This window comes from Leiobunum rupestre, chromosome 8, assembly GCF_980474605.1.
Source record: "Leiobunum rupestre chromosome 8, qqLeiRupe1.1.hap1, whole genome shotgun sequence".
In the NCBI taxonomy this organism is placed as follows: Eukaryota; Metazoa; Arthropoda; class Arachnida; order Opiliones; family Sclerosomatidae; genus Leiobunum; species Leiobunum rupestre.
The window spans coordinates 28639960-28660496 of record NC_143391.1 but is presented as its reverse complement, the minus strand read 5'-3'; the positions used below and the strand labels follow the sequence as shown (position 1 = coordinate 28660496).

The following is a 20537-nucleotide window of genomic DNA, read 5'->3' as shown; positions in this document are numbered from 1 at the left end:
ATTGTGTGTAAAATCGCGAAAGAAAAATCAAATCGATATCTCATTGGTTCCTTAAATCTGACGTCTTCCATTGCAATTGAAGTGCTCACCGATGACGTTTCCCCTCCCCCGCGCGAATCGAATAATCGATTTCGCGTCAGGTCAAGTACACTAAAAACCTTCTACTCTAACAGGTAATTTCACCTTTGTAGTGTTCTTCCTTTAGATGGCTTTGTAGACCAGTTACGTTGTCCTCCAGCTTTTGTTAATTTTAGATGGTATTGCTTTGAAAAGTAGGAAATCATCTATTTGCCAGCATTTCAGTTATAATGTCCACAGATCTTGTTTTATTAACGAAAACGAGGAGCCTTATTAATCTCCAAAGAAGGAATGACAAGATTAGGCATCTGAATGGACAAAGGGGCCTTACTAATGGTCAAAGAAGCTTTACTATTGGCGAAAGAGCCCTAATAATAGATAGAGGACCCGTATTATTCGCTGAAGGACCGGTATTATTGTTCAGAATAACCATAGTAATCTTTAATAGACAGAGAAGAGAATTAACCAACCGAGGACCCTTACTATTTACATAGAGGACCCTTTTAAGGGGCCGCTGAATAGTCTCGAAAATGATTAGTCTCGAATGTGAATAACACCGAAAGATTGTAAAAAGTGTCCTAGCCTCGAATCTGAATAGTCTCGAAAATGAATAACCATGAAACTGATTAGCGTCGAAACTGACTAGTCTCGAAAGCTCAATGTGCGGTACTGGAATAGACTCGAAACTGACTTCTCTCGAAACTGACTTCACTAGAATCTGACTTCACTCGAATCTGACTTCACTCGAATCTAACTTCACTTGAATCTAACTTCACTTGAATCTGACTTCACTCGAAACCGAACAGACTCGAATCGGAATAGTTTCGAAGCTGATTTCACTCGAAACGGAATAGTTTCGAAACTGATTTCACTCGAATCGGAATAGTTTCGAAACTGATTTCACTCGAAACGGAATAGTTTCGAAACTGATTTCACTCGAAACGGAATAGTTTCGAAACTGATTTCACTCGAAACGGAATAGTTTCGAAACTGATTTCACTCGAAACGGAATAGTTTCGAAACTGATTTCACTCGAAACGGAATAGTTTCGAAACTGATTTCACTCGAAACGGAATAGTTTCGAAACTGATTTCACTCGAAACGGAATAGTTTCGAAACTGATTTCACTCGAAACGGAATAGTTTCGAAACTGATTTCACTCGAAACGGAATAGTTTCGAAACTGATTTCACTCGAAACGGAATAGTTTCGAAACTGATTTCACTCGAAACGGAATAGTTTCGAAACTGATGGCTATTTTAAACAATAGGTCCGCCACATACACCCAATTAATAGCCAGAGCAGGCGAATTAATTAACCGAGTACCCGTACTGTTTAACTAGAGGACCCTATTAATAGCCAGAGGAATCGAATTAATCAACCAAGGATCCGTACTATTTAATTAGGAGCCTGCCCAAAAAGAATACAGTAAAATAAATAGAAAAATTCGGAAAAAGTGTTATTCTACTATTATGCTGGAGACGCTGAGTGTGCCAGGTAGGTCGATATTTATTCTAAAGGAACAATGGCCATTCTGTTTGCAATTTTAACATTAATCCTTAACATCATAGTTACGAAATTAAGAATTAAACTAAGATATACTTTCGTAATTTTGAAAATTTTAAATAAAAGTAATTCAAATAAAATATTTCGAGGCTCTTTCTTCGTATTTATGCGAGGCTTATCTCCAGGGAATCAAATCTTATTCTAAGCTTTATTCGAACCTAATAGCAATGAAATTTAGATTTAATTATTTTAGATTATAAAAATAAAGCCCATTTACTCTATTTAGACTGCGTTTTTCAAACGGCTTTTCTTCTTAAAGGGCTCCAAACTCCAACGTTCGGTGGCAAAATGTGTGTAAAGTCAGTAAAGTGCGAAATTTACGGTTGACTCTGCCCGCCTCTGCCAAGACCGAGTGAGAGGTTGGGGGGAATGAAAAGCATGCTCAATTTTATTTTATTTTTTGCCACCGAACTTTGGAGCCCCTTTAATTAAAATTTATTATATCGCTTTTTCGCTACTTCCCTTTCGAATACCGGAATTTTTACGTCATCACGAAGACCGTGTAGAGAGGTACAAATCATGATAGTTTCGTTAATTTCCAAACGACCGTTTTAAAAATATAGCCCATTTATTCTATTTAGTCTGCTTATGATCTCGAAGTACGGAGAAGTTATTCTATATCTGTGGCGGTTTATTCAAATTATTCATCAATATATTTTCGAACTTTTTAGTATGGGAACTAGACCTCATATTATTTGAGACGGTTTCTTAGTTTATTAGTGGCTTATACACTCTTTTTCGCGGTCTTTTCGACCCCTCTTTTAGGCCGCCCGCTAGTCGGCCATTACCTGGAACCACCGGTGGGGGGTCTAGGCTCGGGTCTTTGGTCCCAGGACATGGAGAAGGGGGTTAAGGGGCGTAAACTCAACATGGACGCGCCCAGCAAAATTCCCAAAAAAAAAGAGTGTATAGTAAAGAAACCTTATAATATATGTTCTACTTTTAAAGTAAAGTAAAACCATGAGCTTAAGGGGATTTCTAAGAACATTGAACCAAGGCAATGCTATTCTTTGATCTTTTATTTTTCGGGTTTTGAGGCGTTACCAAGGCATAGCTCTGTCTATCATCACGTGACCTCCATACGTTCCTACACGCGGAGTTTTGGGATGTGGCCATTCTGAGAAATATCACATCTTCTTAGAAATCCTCTATAAGTTCCTGGTAAAAACCATTTGTCCTAATCGATTTCTTCGTTTATTCTATTATATATATTTATTCCTTCGTAATAGTTTCGCGTTTATTCTACCCTTTTATCGCGTTTTTTCTACTCTTACATTGCGTTTATTCTACCCTTTTATCGCGTTTTTTCTACTCTTACATCGCGTTTATTCTACCCTTTTATCGCGTTTTTTCTACTCTTACATTGCGTTTATTCTACCCTTTTATCGCGTTTTTTCTACTCTTACATCGCGTTTATTCTACCCTTTTATCGCGTTTTTTTCTACTCTTACATCGCGTTTATTCTACTATTTAATGCTTTTATGTTACCCTTTAATTCGTTTATTCTACTATTTAATGCTTTTATGCTACCCTTTAATTCGTTTATTCTACTATTTAATGCTTTTATGTTACCCTTTAATTCGTGTATTCTACTATTTAATGCTTTTATGCTACCCTTTAATTCCTTCTTTCTACTATTTAATGCTTTTATGCTACCCTTTAATTCGTTTATTCTACTATTTAATGCTTTTATGCTACCCTTTAATTCGTTCTTTCTACTATTTAATGCTTTTATGCTACCCTTTAATTCGTTTATTCTACTATTTAATGCTTTTATGCTACCCTTTAATTCCTTCTTTCTACTATTTAATGCTTTTATGCTACCCTTTAATTCGTTTATTCTACTATTTAATGCTTTTATGCTACCCTTTAATTCGTTCTTTCTACTATTTAATGTATTGTGCTACCCTTTAATTCGTTTATTCTACTATTTAATGCTTTTATATGCTACCCTTTAATTCGTTCTTTCTACTATTTAATGCTTTTATGCTACCCTTTAATACGTTTATTCTACTATCGACCACAATTTTCTTACGCTTTCTTCTAAGCTTTTCTTTGGTTTTTCTTGATGTTAACATTTTACTTTATAGTTGTCCAAATAGACTTATTTAGTCCCTGGCAAGATTCCCGATTTCGGGGATTATAATCAGAGGTTGGACAATAACTGGGCTTGGCACAGAGGAATGTATTGCACGATGGTCATCGGTCGGAGAGAAAAACACTTTCATTATTAGCACCTTGAGAGGGATTTAATCTTTGCCTTGTGGAAGGCGGGGATTTAGTTTATAATTTATTAAGGGTTAACGATTATATTCATTTATTTGGTTTAATATCTCAAATTGGGGGTGGGCTATGTTCTATCTTCTATATAAATTATAGCTAAATGGATCGAGGGTTATTTAAATTGAATGTTAATTCCAATTGCCCTTTAATTAATTTAAAATTACCATTTTAAATAACAAAACCAACAAGATCAACACAACCAGTGGATTTCTTTTCTACTACGAAGGTTTTGAGGTTTGGAATCTTAGGTAGGGAGCAGGGAGTAGGAAATAAGCGTCTTATCAGAAGTAAATAAAAATAAAAGTGTGTAGTATGCACAGTGGTAGTAAATCTCGTTTCAGTATCCAAAATACCAAAGAGTCCATAAATGCCACGTAACCCAAGAATCATTGGCGTAGCTAGAAAAATGAGACCCCATAAAATGTATATACATGTTTATATATTTGTTTTATTCAATCAGAGAGGGGACCCACTAGCTGAGCATAGGGCGCAAGTCCGGGAGGGGCCTAACGATGTTCAATTAAGGGAATATTCTTATTTAATTTGATATTCAAGAACTTTTCGGGGTTATAAGAGTTTTTATTTTCCAGAGCTGTTACAACCGCTATCGAATTTAAGCTTAGATAAAAAACGAAAAGCGGAATAAATCACTTGAGTTATATAGAAAACCTAAACTTAACCTAATACTTAAGCCATGATATCCAGGGCCAGATTAACACTATTGGGGGCCCTGTGTCAAGTAGAATTTTTTTTGCGAGTGCAAATGCGGGCTCCCTCGCACGGGCTTTACATTTGTTAGACGACCCTAGCTATTAATCGTCAGAGGAGCCGAACTAATCAACGAATGAACGGCATTAATTAATCAAAAGTGAAATGTACTACAACTAATTCCATTTAAGATGATAGAAAATCCAATAAAATGTCCTTAAAGCCCTCAGAGATTGCTGAAGTTGGCGGAAAACCCGTTAAAGTGGCCTATTATTTTTGTAAAATATGGAATTTTCCCGAAAGCTTTTAAAAGGTGAAAACCCAAACATTACTGATGTCTGGCACTAACCTAGAATGCAAACCCAACTTAAATTATAAGCTTGTATATGTATTAGACCATAGATTTGAGATATAGTATTTGAAGAAAGTAGCCGAGTAATTTGTACAGAGAACTTATCTAAATACTGAACTTATTCAACGTATTTTTTATATTTATAATGAATTCCTCAAATAAGTAACTTAATTAAACCAAAAAAACTTTTAACTCCCCTTCAAATCAGTCAAAATGGTTTTTTTTTCTTAATGTGTGGCACGTCCGAATTTTAAAAATCTGGGTGAAAATCGAGTAGATCTTCCCCTTCGTGTTTATTTTTAAAATTCGCTTTTCACGCAAAGTCGCGGTTAGAGGTCGGGGATGGTTAACTTTTATTCAATAGATAAAGCTCTCAAAATTATTCGTAAAACTTTTTGATCAAGAAATTTATATTTCTGTATTATCCGATTAATTTTTTGATTAATTTGTAAAATTAATCGGGAAAACGACGTTTTTTTCGATAAAAAGCTCAAATTTTACGAATAATACATGTTTTTTAATCATTTTCCGAAATATTAACCGGTAAATTTCTTTTTTTACATTTTTTTCCCGAAAAAAATCAATTTAAACATGGATAATGATTAACCGTTACCGACCTCTAGTCGCGGTACAAATTAAACCCCTTAATAGGTTAGTCGATAATGAGTACGAAAAACCATCACCGGCTTCCAAAATAAATGACACTTTATTGTTTCAATCTTATCTCGTTCCGGTCGAAATTGGTTCTGGAGAGACAGTGTTTCCGAGTCTTTTAAGCAACTTGATTATTTTTTTCCTTCTTGGGTTTCCTGGCACAAAGGTCGCTTGGTTCGAATCAACTGCGCATTTTGGATGATTCCAGTTTCGGGAGCTTGCCCAATCTGGAAAAATTGTAAGTACAAAATATACGTACAAATTGCCCGCGAGAAAAGTTGAAAGGATTAATAAGTCAAAACCCGGAAATTATTTGCGTACACACTTTGGCACCGTACTGTTAGTAAGAAAAGTTAAAAATTTATTGACTGGCGGCCTTCGCTAATAGAAGACCAGTGGCGAAATATGTTCCTTTTTGACCCTATAGGCGCAATTTGTTATAAAGCTCTTTAGATATAAGTGTTTTATATTTTTAATTTTAAGGCAATTTTAGGTCTAGCGCGTCTATCGGGTAATCCACGAATGGTGTACACCATTGAATTGGGAATAATACTGCTAGAATTACAATTACGATTTCGGTTGCCATGATTACGCGGGACCTGTTCTGAGAAGACTGTACGAAATTCATCTTTATAATTAGGCGGTAGCGCCATCTATATTTTGTAAAGTTATATGGCTAAAAATAAATAATTATTAGCTAACTCACCGTAACTTCGAGTTAAAAAGGATCGTGTTGACAGAATAAAATTATTTTTAAACAACTTCAAAGGTTTGTTTGTTACGAGTAATCATACATTTCAATTTCGCATCAGATTCGCGAAAAAATTCAATTGCAATATAGTTTCCACCACTAGAGACAGATGCCGCCACGGTAGATCGGATAAAGTTGATAAAGCCTCCTTATTGGAGGAAATTGGTCCCGCGCCAGCCAGATTTATTTGTACCTCTATTTATTCCCAACTCAATTTTGTACACTAGTTAACCGAGTTTAACGAAAAAAAATCCCCACTATCTTAATTAGACATTTTATACGTGCATATCTAATTTCCTGGTGACAACATTGACCTTGTTTTGAGAAACGTGGTCAATGTTGAAGTGGCGTAGGCGTACTCTACGCAATATCGCAAACGAGTGGGAATTAACGAGTTCAGACTTAACTTCGCTTCGCCATTAATGGAATCGACCTTGAAATACGAGGCACTTTTAAGACCCCGGAAGCGTCGGCGCAACCAGGTAATTCGACTTCAATTTCCGTTTCAGGGATCTCCACGGCAACTCGCTCGAATCCTTGGGTCGGAACGCATTTTCACTTCTCCCCAAGCTTCAATCGTTGTGAGTTTCTCCTTCATTTATAGCTTTCCCGTCTTTCCTCCCTTAATACTTTCATTTCTGTCCCATATCGTGTCAAATTGGATCTATAAGCAATCGAAGCGAAATCTTCTTCTTAGAAATAGAATGTGGGACGTAAATTCCCTTCTAAAAATTGATATTCGTTTTGGTTCACGCAATGCCCAAAGTTCCGGATGGGAGTAAAAATAGGGTAATAGATGGGAATGGGGTATGGCTCAGGACGTTACGTAAGTTTACAATTAGAATGCGCACACATTTATGAAGGACTTCTGACTTACAAGGAGACATCCCGAAGTTTCACCCACCGATTTTTTTCAAACTCGAGGGATTCGTAGACCTTCGTGTAACTTGAGAAATTCTAAAGGGAATTTATTCAATGGGCAACCGTTTTGCCATGGCAACGAAAAATGTTTTTGACAACAAAAAATGTAAATTTTCCTATTGAAAATAACATGGGATTCTGACCGCTTCCTATGAAAAATTTTAACAATTTTCAAAATTTTGAAAATGCCAAAAATAGAAAAAATAGATAAAAATTTAACGAAAAAAATTTGAACCAACGGGGTGAAAATGAACAAAAAGTGCTAAAATTGGAAAAATGTGAAAAAAAATTTAAAAAAGTACAAACATTGAAAAAATATTTCGAAATGGTTTGATATAAATTATTATTCAAAATTTAAAAAAATAATAATAAATTTTAAAAAATTGGATCAAAAACAGTAATTTTTTTATGTGCTAATAGGAACGTGCCCCCAAGAGTTGTGTAGCGAGTCCAGCGACATCTTCAACGTAGTCGGAGTACAAAACTTCCCCAATATTCCGATTAGCTAGCATACTTATATAAATGCTTATGATATCGGCCCTCAAGGGGTCGGAGTGTGCAATAACTGGTGGCTGTACCGGGGAGTCGGGATCCGGCTCTTGTAACCCGTAAGGGCGGTGGCGCACTGGGAGATGTTAGCTCCGTCCAAAGGGTCCTATCTCCAACCTCCGACTTCGGTCAGGTGTGGGCTGGATACTGGGCTTCGGCCCAGGCTAATGGAGAGGGGCCGGGCAAACTGGCCGCCTCGGCGGATTGAGTAGCCTGCTGTGGGGCTGCGGGCCTCCGTATGAGGACACGGCGGACCCATCTCCCGGCCTTTTGGGCTCCCACCGGGATCTCCGGTGCCAGCTGTGCCGGGTTATGCGGGCTGCTGTGTGCCCGCCGTTCCCCTTTAGGAGCTCTCTCCAAAGGGCTTGGCTCCCTGCCTTTGTAGGTGGGGTGTCGGCCGGAGTTGCTAGAGCATCCGTTCTCTATCCCACTGCTGTGTGCGAAGTGGCGGGCTGGTCGTCCCATTGTTGCACCTTCTGCTGGGTTGAGCGGCTTGCGTCGAGGGTGCGACCATCAGTAGTGGGGTTCTGCTATCCATGCTGGTTTTGTCACCTGTCCGGGCTTGTGGACGCTGGCGTAGGGCATTCTGATGATAGGCCTCCGGTGGTGTGGTTCTTTTCTTACCGGTACACCGGGCTATAAATTCTGACAACATGCCTTATGATATCAACAACTAATTTTGATACGGCCTTAAATCTCTTAATCATACATAATTTAGCTGGGAGCCCCACCTAGTCGGTTGATCTTAAACACAATTGACCTACCACAATGCAAATTCGCTAAAAAATAAAATTAAAGTTAATTTTTAAAAAATGAAGACATAATCCTCAATTTGAAGACTAACACAGTAAAAATATGCAGGATGTCTCAATTTGCTCTCAAACGGTATATTATCTAGAATTACGAAATTTTCAGGTTAAATTTTTTCAATGGGGAACACTCTAATTTGAAAATTTTAAGGGTAGGTGGTAAACAAAGCGTTACAATGAGAAAGTTGTAGCGCATATTGTAAAATATTCCAATTAAATTGGCTTAAATTGGTCGAAAGTGAAATATTTTTCACAAATTTATGAGTTCATGAAAAATCAAGTTCGTACCAAGTGGAAACACTTTTTTTTTGATGAGAAGAACATTTATTTAAATTCAATGGTTTAAAGTTTTTTTTATTAAATATACGTTTCTCTCACTACTCTCAAGGTTTGCTACTGTAATGCAGTTGGCATAATGTTTTACTTAAGGCTAGTGATGAATTTGATATTTAATCCTTCACTTACCTTATGATAATAATTTATTTAAACCCATTTTTAACTTCTTTTATCCCCCAAAATTTAACTTTATCATACCCCTTCTTTTTCTACCCCCAAACATTTTTTTGTCATAACCCCAAATAAACTTCTTTTAACTTAAATAAAAATAAAAAATTTATATATTACATTTTCTTCAAAATTTAGTTATTGAAGCAAGAGAGCCTTCTTTGCCTTTGAAGGTCTCCCACGCTTACGTTTTTGACTTTTTGTCCTATTGGTACATTCTAGTGTCATTACGTGCCCGACAGGGAGTCGACAAATGGAAACCAAAACCGTAATCGATAAGATGAGATCTACCTACTACAAGCTCATTGATAAATCTATATCAGAAATGAAATCTAGATTTTTTGAAAACACTGGCCTTTTCAAAGGAATAATCGCGTCTGATCCTCAGTCGCAAACCTTCCTTGACGAAAATGACGTTATATAATATTAAAATATTTTTCAGTTTTCACGCTTGAAAGAGAAAAGTGTGGGGTAATAAACCAATCGTTGTAATGCGGCAAATAACAAACCAATTTTAAAAACGCTAAAAACTGTTAGGTTAAGCCGGAATTATGCTAAATAGATGTAGTGTTGAAAAAAAAATATGTATGCCATTGCAAAGTTTGGGCCCTATAAGGCGAATAAGGCTAACGGTGTGATGGCTTATAGCGAGACAGACAGACAGACAGACAGACACACAAACTTTCGGAAATATATAAGGTATACCTAGGCGAGGTAGCTTTGCAGAATCAAATGGGCGTGAATTTTCGCTGAAACCGCGGAAGCGTAAACCCGAACACACCGCCTGGCGATACATACACGTAAACATGATACAATTACGGCACGGAAACGAGATATTTACCTATTATGTAATTGCCTAAGCCGATAAGCTCCACAAGTATAGTACTTTCTACCATCGCGTGTAAAATCTATACTGAAAACCAGTTGCAACAGATACTCTATACCGGGTTTCGCCACCGCCATTTTGGGTCCATACGCTCTCTTTTCTCACGTAACCTTAATGGTGGATTTTATTTATCTGGTTGTGAATAGCTCTTAAAGGGGAACGGCCTAGCTTTTCCAAATATGGCCTTATTTCCGTATCAAAAGATTAACAAGACGTTCAATATACTAACACGTACCTTTTTTGTCTTGAAAAAATAGCATTTGTCCCAAAAAGTTGAAACGAAAAATAACGCCAGGTGTTTGGGTTTGAATTTTCGCCGCCATCTTAGGGGCTGCCGCCAGCGCCCCTAACACCGTATGAGTGATTTGCGAACTATCCTAACTTTTAAAATGGCGCAATTTAAGCTTAGGTCAATTATAACTGGAACGCCCCGCGCGTGCAAAACATATTTTTTGCGTCTTCAGCAGCGCGCGCTTTTACGTTGTTTTTCTGTCTCACCGACTTCTCACCGGGTGTCGCGGCGGACGCGCGCTTTTCGATTTCCCTAAATTTCTTTATTTTATTAAAAATTAACCACTCAATATTTTTCGATGCAGATTTCGCCATAAATTTAGGTTTTAATGGGCTATAGGGCTATCTAACTGCTTAAAGCTTGACCGTTCCCCTTTAATGAAATGTTTCCCAAATGGCTTAGAATGGTGTAATATAGGGGTAGATACTAATCTTATGCATTATACGATTCCGGTGTTGACCAAAATTTGGAATTAAAGCTGCGATTTATTGGGGAATCTCTGTTCACAACCAAAAGTGTTAGTAGTGCCACCAAGCGGAATCTACATGAACTAAGTTTGAAGTGGCACGGTCAACTTTGACACTCGCGCAATAGCGGCCAACCCATTCGCCGAAATTCCTTGAACAAGGATTTTCCCGCTATAAACCATGCTATAAACTATCGACGTTTAGCGCCACTATTCTAAAAATAATTACCCGCTAGGTACGCTCGACACCGACAGATATTTTTGTTCGTAGGTTAACATAGAAACCAAAGACTATAGAAATTCTAACAATTCCGAACTTACTTCGTTGCTTCTTTAGTTTTTTAAAGTTATACGAGTGTTGAGATTAAGTTATTTACAAATGGACGTTTAAATGAAGAGGACCTGGCAGATGTAGGAAAATAAATAGCCGTGTTAAGCCTTTAAATTATGTGCTGAAAAAAGTAACTTACAAGTGTAACTTTGACCTAGTGGAGGATAATTGACAAGCCCTTTAAATGATTATCACGTATCAAATGGCAAAATTTAGCAGAGTATAGATAAATATCTATATTTTCATAATGAAAAATGGTTTCGTAATCATTTGCTTAGAAATGAGAAGAACACGCGACAATTTTTTTAATTTTTTTACCCAGGCCTTTTGTGATTTTAGGAAAAAGGTATAACCGAACAGAATTTAACCACTTTAAAAAAAAATAACCTTAAAGCGTTAAAAATTAATAGATTTAATAATAAATATTTACGTGAATATGTCGTGAGCGCCTTTTTCCGTCTGAAAATTTAACGCGTCTTCGAATGGAGCCCCCGTTTCGATTCCTGCACATTTATTACTTTTAACGCAACGGTCGCGCCACCTATTGAAACTTTTGGTTGCGAATAGATGTTACATCCATCTTGATACATTCCGCTTCTTAGGCTTATCCCAGATCTCCCCTGGCTTGTTTGTTGTATACATTTTTGGGCTGAATAACCTTTTGGCCAAAAAAAAGATGCTGCTTAAAATTCCGTCTTCGTTTTTATGCCCGCAGGAATTTGAAAGAGAACCGACTAAGGTTGCTGGAGCGAGAGACTTTTATCAATTCCAGCGAACTGCATCACATGTAAGACAAGAGAAAATAAAACACTCTTTCTTTTTTTAATTATTACGTCCGTATTTTTAAGCAAACAAAAATTCTTAATTTTATTCTTTTAACTTATTTAAGCTATCGGCTTTCGTGTATTGTCTAAGTTTAGAGTACTTGTTAAGAGAGAAAGTAAAACCCTCGCTTCTCATTGCTGTTTACAGCGTAGAGCCGCCCAAAGGTTTTTGGGTTTTTTACGTAAAAATATTTTTTTTAACCAAATATGCAACGAAAAATGACGCGGCTGAGGATTTTCCAAAAAAAAAAAAATTGTCAAAAGCCTTCGTGGCTCAAAATCCAATCAGCGCTACGCTCAATTTACATCTCCTTCTAAACACGACACGCTGTCACCTTTGTTCACGATCCAATAATTTTGTCCAACTTTAATGTTTTTGCTTTTTCTTAGAGGGTTTCTTCGCAAATTCCTATTTTAATTAAGCCTACTTTTTCATTATTTTCCTTTAATTAACCGAGTCCCGGGGATTCGTCTACTAAACCCTTACGGAATTGGGGTATTTTTTTGGTATTGAAAAAGTCAAGGCTTAAGTCAGGCGGGAACTGTCTAATGAGAAGCGGATAGGAATAAACGACGAACCTATTTGGACGAGTAATTTACCTAACGACAAACTTTCGCTATTTAGGCTTTAGAACGGCTTGGAATTTATAAATATTTGAAAGCTAATGCTGCAGTAAAACTAAAATGGAATTTAATTTGCATAATATTATTTAAATTTAAAATTTGCGTAATTAAAAAATATATACACCATGGGTAAAATAACTCGGTGGTTTCTAGTGACCCGAGACTAAAGCGAATGAATATCAGTCACATCATTTAACTAATTTTTCACGTGGCGCGATTCATATCGATCAGCGGGCGTGGAATATATAGGCGAAATCTCCACGCTCTGATTCACGTATTTAAATTGTTTTCCACGCGTCCCATTTTAACGTCGAATATCACAAACCACATAAATTTAAAATTGGGACCAAGGCAGATCTAGATCGGTTAACGTTATGTCTACGACGAGGTCAAATAATTCGCCATTTGAGTGGGTGATAAGGAAGCTATGTTTTTCCTTTTCTTGACAGCTATTTCGACGACTTCAGTTTATGTTCGCTGGCGCAGCACGTGCGAGTGTGCGAGCCTCACGGGGACGGCATTAGCAGCATAGCCAACCTCCTCGACAACTCCGTTCTCAGGGTCAGTGTCTGGTTGGTGTCGACCGTCTCCTGCTTCGGAAACCTGTTCGTCCTGGTTGGGCGTCTGCTGATCAAGGAGAAGAACGCCGTCCATTCCTTCTACATCAAGAACCTGGCGCTGGCCGACATGGCCATGGGCGTCTATCTACTGATCGTGGCTGGCTTCGACGTCGCCTACCGGGGAGTCTACATTCAGAAGGAATTTTACTGGAGATCTAGCTGGCAGTGCAGGTCGGAATCCCGGCGCGTAGAATTAACTGACGTGTAAGCGTCGCTTCTGAAAGTCAGTGCGTGAAGACCCACGTCTTCTTTCCTACACTCCCAAGCATTAAGCCCCATTTTCATGCTCGCTGGTAGCGGGTAAAAATCGTCACAATCCGCTTCAGCTATACACTTTTTCACTTTCCGCGTCGATCTGTTTCAAACAGATATTTTAGGTTTATTTTCACGCTTGCGAGTGGCGGAAGCGAATTTTGACGATTTTTATCCGCTACCAGCGAGCATGAAAATGAGGCTTAAGGGCTGGATTTCTCTACGAAAAAAAACGCTATGACGGCGAACTTCCGTCGACGCAAAATAACCCCGTTACTATTTTAGCTCAACATCAAGCCGGTTGCGTTGCGAAGAGTGTTTTATTAGGGGGCCGAGGGTGGAAGCTAGGAGCAACAAACGCAGCACCCCACACAAGGAGAACGCAAACTGTCGAAAGTCGTGCATTTTCTCGGGTACATTTTTCATTGGTTAGACGCTTTAGCGCCTGGTACCTTCGGAATGGAAAAATTCCCAAATTGTCTTCCCCCTATCCGTAAAACGTTCAGCGTAAAGGCTCGTCCAATGAAATTTGTACACAACACTGCGTTAGCGTGTTTAAAGACTAGCTGCGTTGTCTTTGTGTTTGTTGCTCCTAGGTAGAAGCGTGTTAGGTTGAAGCCTAATGTGGGCGGGTGCTGGTGAGAAGTAATGAGAAAGGTGGTGGCGGCAACTCACCCCCATGCTACACCCAGCCGTAACAATGTTTTTGACATAGTAACAGCCAGCCTTATGGGAAGACGACGGAACGGGCCACTTATGGGAAGTGGGTCTCGCGAGAGTTGGAAGATAGGAATTTTCAGCCACTGACTTTCGGAATAGATGTTAAAAAATATATATAATCCTATATATATCTCCCTATACTGCTCATATTTTTCCCCGTTGTTTGTTCAAAATACGTATCGGAAGAAAATAGTGCGTCATTAAAGATATAAAATACTGACTACCAATAGTTATTAAATGGAGAAAATTTGGTATTTTGGTTTATAAATAAGTAATTTTTCTTATCTAGTTAATATCCGCTCTAAATATCGAGCGGTGAAGCGGTATATGCCCCGTGGCTATTGAAAATGGTGTTAAGCCCGCGAAGGTACATATTTCAATTTTCGTCGTAAGAGATATATTATAAACACGTTGGTGACTAATAGTGGGTATTGTAGGAGCGCTTTAAGTAACAGAATGTTTGATCTTATCCTCAGATTATGCGGTTTTCTGAATACGGCGAGCAGCGAAGCGTCCGTCCTAATTCTGACCGTGATCACGGTGGACCGCTACTCCTCCATTCTGTACCCGCTCTCGTTGAAGCGCCGGACCATCAGCTTCGCCCGTCTCACAATGGCTACGCTCTGGGCTACTGGTAAGCCCCGAAACGGACGCAAATACTTACACCATTATAGAATCGACGCCCGCCTACGCGTTTCAAATTAGTCTCGTATATATTACCGGATAAATCAGGTCAAAGCCGGGGTCGGGGTACATACTGCGCGTAATAGACCTTTCCATAAAATGTTCGTTACGGTAAGAGGGGGAAGGAAAAATGTTTTTGCAAGGATGATTTAGATCAACGCTATATATATTACTCCTTGTTTTTACCTTCGCTCGACTCTTGATCTCGGTATGTCGTCTGCTACCGAGTGTAAGTATTTAAAAAAACGGCGGATTAAAATTAATCCAAGTGATTTTGTTAAATTTGTTATATCCAATGTTTAAAGTATAAAAGTGTTTCGTTTCCTTCACTAGTCACCAAAAGAGAGGATTTTAATATTCTAAATAACAGTTTATAGCCTTGTTAACTAAGGTTTATTATTTCATTGACAGTCACAGTTAGTGTATCAGGTAAAGATTGTTGTATATCATAAAATACTAGCTAAAAATATCTTTGTATTAACAATACTTTCACAGAGTTGATATGAGTATTGCAATAATAATTCATTTAATTAGTATCGAAAAGAAATTAAAATCAGTTTGAACTCTGATGTCACTAAGCCTAACCCGAGCTCCGTGTAAAATGTTTGGGGAAATCTTACCGGAAAATGCAAAAAGTACAGCCAACTTATTATTAGTTTTAGCAAAATTGGTGGTGTATGACGTAGAAAAAACAGTTAAAGCACCTAGAAATATTTTATGGAAAGGCCTATTGGAGTAAACACGAGTACGCGCAGTTTCGACTGTTTCGTATAAGGGCTAAAAATTCAAATTAACTTTGGCATTTTTAAAGCTGGAGTCGCTTCGCTTCTTCCACTGGTGGGAATTCCGTATTTCGGGGACCATTATTACGGGCAGAACGGAGTGTGCCTGCCTCTACACATCCACGAACCGTACGCCCGGGCCTGGGAGTATTCGACCGCCATTTTCTGCGGCTTGAACTCGGTGGCCTTTTTGCTGGTGGCCTACGCCTACGGTGCCATGTTCGCCACCATCACCACGTCCAAGAACGGACTGCGCTCTTCCCAACAGCAACAAGATCGAGCCATCGCCAAACGATTCGCCTTTATCGTGGCCACGGACTTCCTCTGCTGGATGCCCGTTGTTCTCATCAAAATATTGGCGCTCGCCGGTAATTAGAACGAATTTTAACCGCAATTAAATAAGCGACGGATGTGAAATTTAATTTATCTCTTTGTAGGTGTCCGAATCGGTGACGACCTCTACGGGTGGGTGGCCGTGTTTCTACTACCGGTCAACTCGGCCCTCAACCCCGTCTTGTATACGCTGACCACTAAGGTCTTCAAACAGCAGGTCCGGAAAACGATACGAACGTGGACGGGGGAGAGGCGCCGCAAAGGAACGGCCATTCAAGACGCCACGCTGGTCACTCTGACCAATTCATTTTCTCATAATTGGTCGAGCAAGCGTAAATCCGCTCGCACTAGCAGCAACGTAAGTTAACCATCGGATAATTTCACGAAAATACGAGATACCGATTCTAATTATATCGAATCACGCTCGATCGCGGTTAATTAAATATTCGTATTACATTTCAATCGCGCGAAGATAATTGTATCATTTTCTCCGTGCAGAATTCGACAAACAGAAGATTGTAATTCAACCAGCCGGTGGACGAAAGGACGGATCGTCGACCCACGACTCATTAATAAGCTATCATCCTCGCAATTTATTTTGAAGGCGCGTTTAATTTATTCCGAATGACCTATTTTGCGAAGAAGCTGATACACCATTCGCGGTATTACTGTGGCCACTTCCAATATCACCTCGAGATACTATTTTCATTCCCTAAAAGGGGAAGTGCCAAGCTTTATCCAATTACAGCGTATAAAAAGGCTATAATTAATATTAAAAACACATTTAACTATCAAATACATCAGAACGATTCTCAAAAAGAAATCTCTATTTCAATAACCATCTGAATAAAAACAGCTCCTTTTTATTTTAGTACGAATATTCTAGACCAAAGAACTACACGGTGGAAGATGCAAAACCAAACTGGCGGCAGCTGGCGAGTCACCATGGCTACCGACGCTGCTAGAGTCGTTGTTCGTCGCTGATGGAAGAATATTCAAATTTTAAACCAACATCTTAATATTGTTCCACGCGGTTTTAAGCGCTCATGATTCTGGTTAAAGCTTGGACCTTTCCCCGCAATTGAACCTCATCTAAAACCTTTTGAAAACTGAATATTTAAAAAAGTGATACTGTAAATATACTGTTTAAATTACGCAATAAATTATTAACCGTAACTGGATTTAGTGAAATTTACAATACAGCTATTGAACTACGGAACGTAATCAACGTATCCAATTTCCATGGTGGAACTGATTCTACACCTCGATCTTAGTCAAACCACGAAGAAGATTATTTTATACGAAGTCACGCTATTTTACCCAAAACAAAATCAACACAAAAGGTTTTATTCGCGTTTTTCAAACAGAAAGCGGAATTTAAATTTAATTTAAAAATTACTGTTAGTTACCACATCGGACAATAAAGGCTTATTTAAACTTTCTCGGAATAATAATATACAATCTAATCTCTCTCATCGCTCATTACGTCATGAGGTACAGCCTTTGATCGATGCCCGTTAAATGTATCTGGAAACCTTATTGCTTGTCTCGAGAATACTGTAAATATATACACTCTTTTATATCCTTATTTGTGAGAGCTGTCATTTATTACAGGTCTGATTTCAAATAGTGCGTGCAAGGCCGCTTCACGCGGTCAAGTGCACGCGACGTCTCGAGCTGATGAGCACGTGCAGGCGCCCTTGCCTGTACTATTTGAAATTAGGCCTGTAATGAAATGGCCGACTTCGTAAAAGAGTGTATACGCAACACGTTCCTATAAAGTTTCAGTACATATTTAGATATACTTTCAAATTCTTTGTAAATGGGCGAGTTCTCGGAAGCTTTCAAAGTTCTAGAGTTAATGAGTAAGTTGTTGCGCAAAGTACTGTCGGTCGTGAGGTTAGTGGACGGTTGAAGCGTGAAATATGCAATACGAACTTTTATCTTCAATCTGACTTAGTTTACAGGCAACTGTCAAGCGCGCAGTTAGTACCGCTATACAACATATACACCGTCTGGGTTTATAGAGAGATTCGAATTACGGATTCGTAATTAGAGCGAAATGAGAATCTGATCAAACGTGCTTCGAAGTCAACACAGATATCGTACTAATGTATGCGATACGACTTTGGAGTTCAGGCTCTTAGCTAGGAGGGGGGGGGGGGTGACAGCGTCGTCAAAGTGGTTACTTTTGGGGTACAAGTTTGCTAATATAAAGTATTGAGATAGCTGGAGAAAACTCTAGCTTCACTACTGACAGGGGTGCCTCTTAAAAAAAAATTCCTACCCCTCAAATGAAATTTCGAATTACGCCCGGTTGCCCATCAAAATTATCCTTTGCACCTTAAATCAGAGCAGCTCGTTTCGACATGGAAGACGCACGTCCCCAGAGGCTGTATGGTTCATTTCAATTAATTTATTATTTTAATAATCTTTCGAATTAAGATACTTGGAAAATAACTTCTCAATGTGTTTTTTTAAATGAAACACGAAATTATTGCGTAAGTATATATTTATTAAAAACAATTTTAATAAATTGTCCACTTGTTTCGGCATTGTTAATGCCATCATCGAGAGTAACAAGTTGTTTCGCGGTCTTCAACATTTATAAGTTGAGCTATTATTTTTGATTGGTCGAAATCTATGTAGCGTTTTTGTGATGGTAAGCTACAGCCGATTTGGCCCATAGTGCTGCAAGCATTTTTACGAACATTGGATTTTACCCATTCACGTCTGTTTAAATGTCCTTCGTTCAAACGTTTAATTGAAGTTCCGTTTTGTTTGGCCTATGTAGGTTAATTTATACTCGGTATTTCATAAACACCTTGTTTGTTTTCATAATGTATACAGTCTTTTCCATTGTTAAACTGGTCTTTTGTTTGGTTAACAGGTTTAAACGCTATTTTAATTTTACTCTTACGAGGAGTGTACCCGAGGTGTAAATCACCGATTTTGATGAAACTCGGGGGGTATGTAGACCTTGGGATAACATGAATTTTCACCGAGGGAAAAGTTACGCTGGGCTTCCGTTTTGCTATGGCAACCGAAAATGTTTTTGACAACATAAAATGAAAAAATCTACATTTAAAAAAGCATGGGATTTTCTCGGTTTCACACGGGGGCTACTTGATGGATTTCACCCAAAATGGTTAAAATTTAGCATTTTAGTTGAAATTTTAATTTTAATTTTAAGTTGTCAAAAACATTTTCGGTTGCCATAGCAAAACGGAAGCCCAGCGTAACTTTTCCCTTGGTAAAAATTCATGTTACCCCAAGGTCTACATACCCCCCGAGTTTCATCAAAATCGGTGATTTACACCTCGGGTACACTACTCGTTAGTTAATGAATTTTCACTTTTTTGTCGAGCAGCTGGGAAATAAGATAGAGAGGAAAACGCTTTTGAACATCATTTTTAGGACATTTTATTAAATTAGTTTGAGGTTTTTCGTAATTTTTTTTATCTTATTAAAAATCTTTTAAACTATTTGATGGCTAAAGCCACGAGCAGCCGCTAAGTTTTTTAGATAATTTAATTAAATATTATATCAGTGAAATCACTACAAGCCCTGAAAGCTCTGTGAATCAAGGTTTTATATACACCTATTTTTTGAGAATAGGGATGACATTATCTTTTAAGGGGAAAAAGGCTAACCGTAAATGGTTTTCTATAAACGGTAGTTTTAAAACGGTTTTCATTATTTAATTTAGTAATTAACACATCTAAAAAAACTAATTTTATATTCAAATTATTTTTCTACCGCAAATCTAATTTCAGCGTGCATTTTATTTAAGTGAGCGAAAAAAAGATCAATAAATTAGGGTTAAACAAAGAAACTACGTCAAAATATATAATTTTTTGGTTATTTACACTAATTTTTTTCTTAGTTTTCCGATAAGTTCTACGTTACTTTAAAACATTCAATTTTTTAGGAATTTTTCAAGGTTGTACGTTGAACAATTATTTTTTGAGATAATAGGTCTAAATTTGAAATCTTTAAGGGGTTTTAATACAGCAAAGAAACGGATTCCGTAACGACAACTTGGAATTACATGTAATTTATCTTTTAAATAAGGTTGAGTTCCTTGTTAATTTTTTTAAACTTGATGAACATTTATTAGTTTGATAAAATTTTAGACTTTCATAGCTACCATCTGATTTATTTATAAATACGCGAGAGGGTATCAAAATATGTAAGCAACAAAAAACCTTATGAATTTTGATGAAAGCCCTCATTTAAACAATACGTGGAAAAGGTTTTTTAGGTCGAAAACTTAACCTCCATTGAAATGTTGAAGACCACGACACAACTTTTCTCTTGATGATGACATTAACAATTGTTTTTAAATTTGTTTTAATAAATATATACTTACGCAATAATTTATTGTTTCGTTTCATTTGAAACTGCAATCGCGTAAGGCTAGAATAGTGACTTTTTTTATTGAATTTTTAATGTGACAACTTTAAAATATAATATTTCCGGATTTAAACGTGCTAAAATTATCAGCGACGGTTTTTTGTACAGCGTTTAAGTATTTTACGGAAAAAAC

General features: G+C 37.7%; 1 protein-coding gene across 1 annotated transcript in view; it reads left to right on the top strand.

Annotated features, from left to right (window-relative positions):
- The window catches only part of LOC149933028 (uncharacterized), an 86519-nt gene extending 69382 nt beyond the window's left edge, over window positions 1-17137 (top strand). The window contains exons 13-20 of the mRNA XM_090157224.1: window positions 5807-5878; window positions 6901-6972; window positions 11865-11936; window positions 13047-13388; window positions 14666-14823; window positions 15685-16023; window positions 16093-16346; window positions 16487-17137. Coding sequence (XP_090013350.1) covers window positions 5807-5878; window positions 6901-6972; window positions 11865-11936; window positions 13047-13388; window positions 14666-14823; window positions 15685-16023; window positions 16093-16346; window positions 16487-16510 — 1333 coding nt within the window. The 3' untranslated portion in view covers window positions 16511-17137. The remainder of the gene's footprint in view (window positions 1-5806; window positions 5879-6900; window positions 6973-11864; window positions 11937-13046; window positions 13389-14665; window positions 14824-15684; window positions 16024-16092; window positions 16347-16486) is intronic.
- The last annotated feature ends 3400 nt before the right edge of the window (window positions 17138-20537 follow it).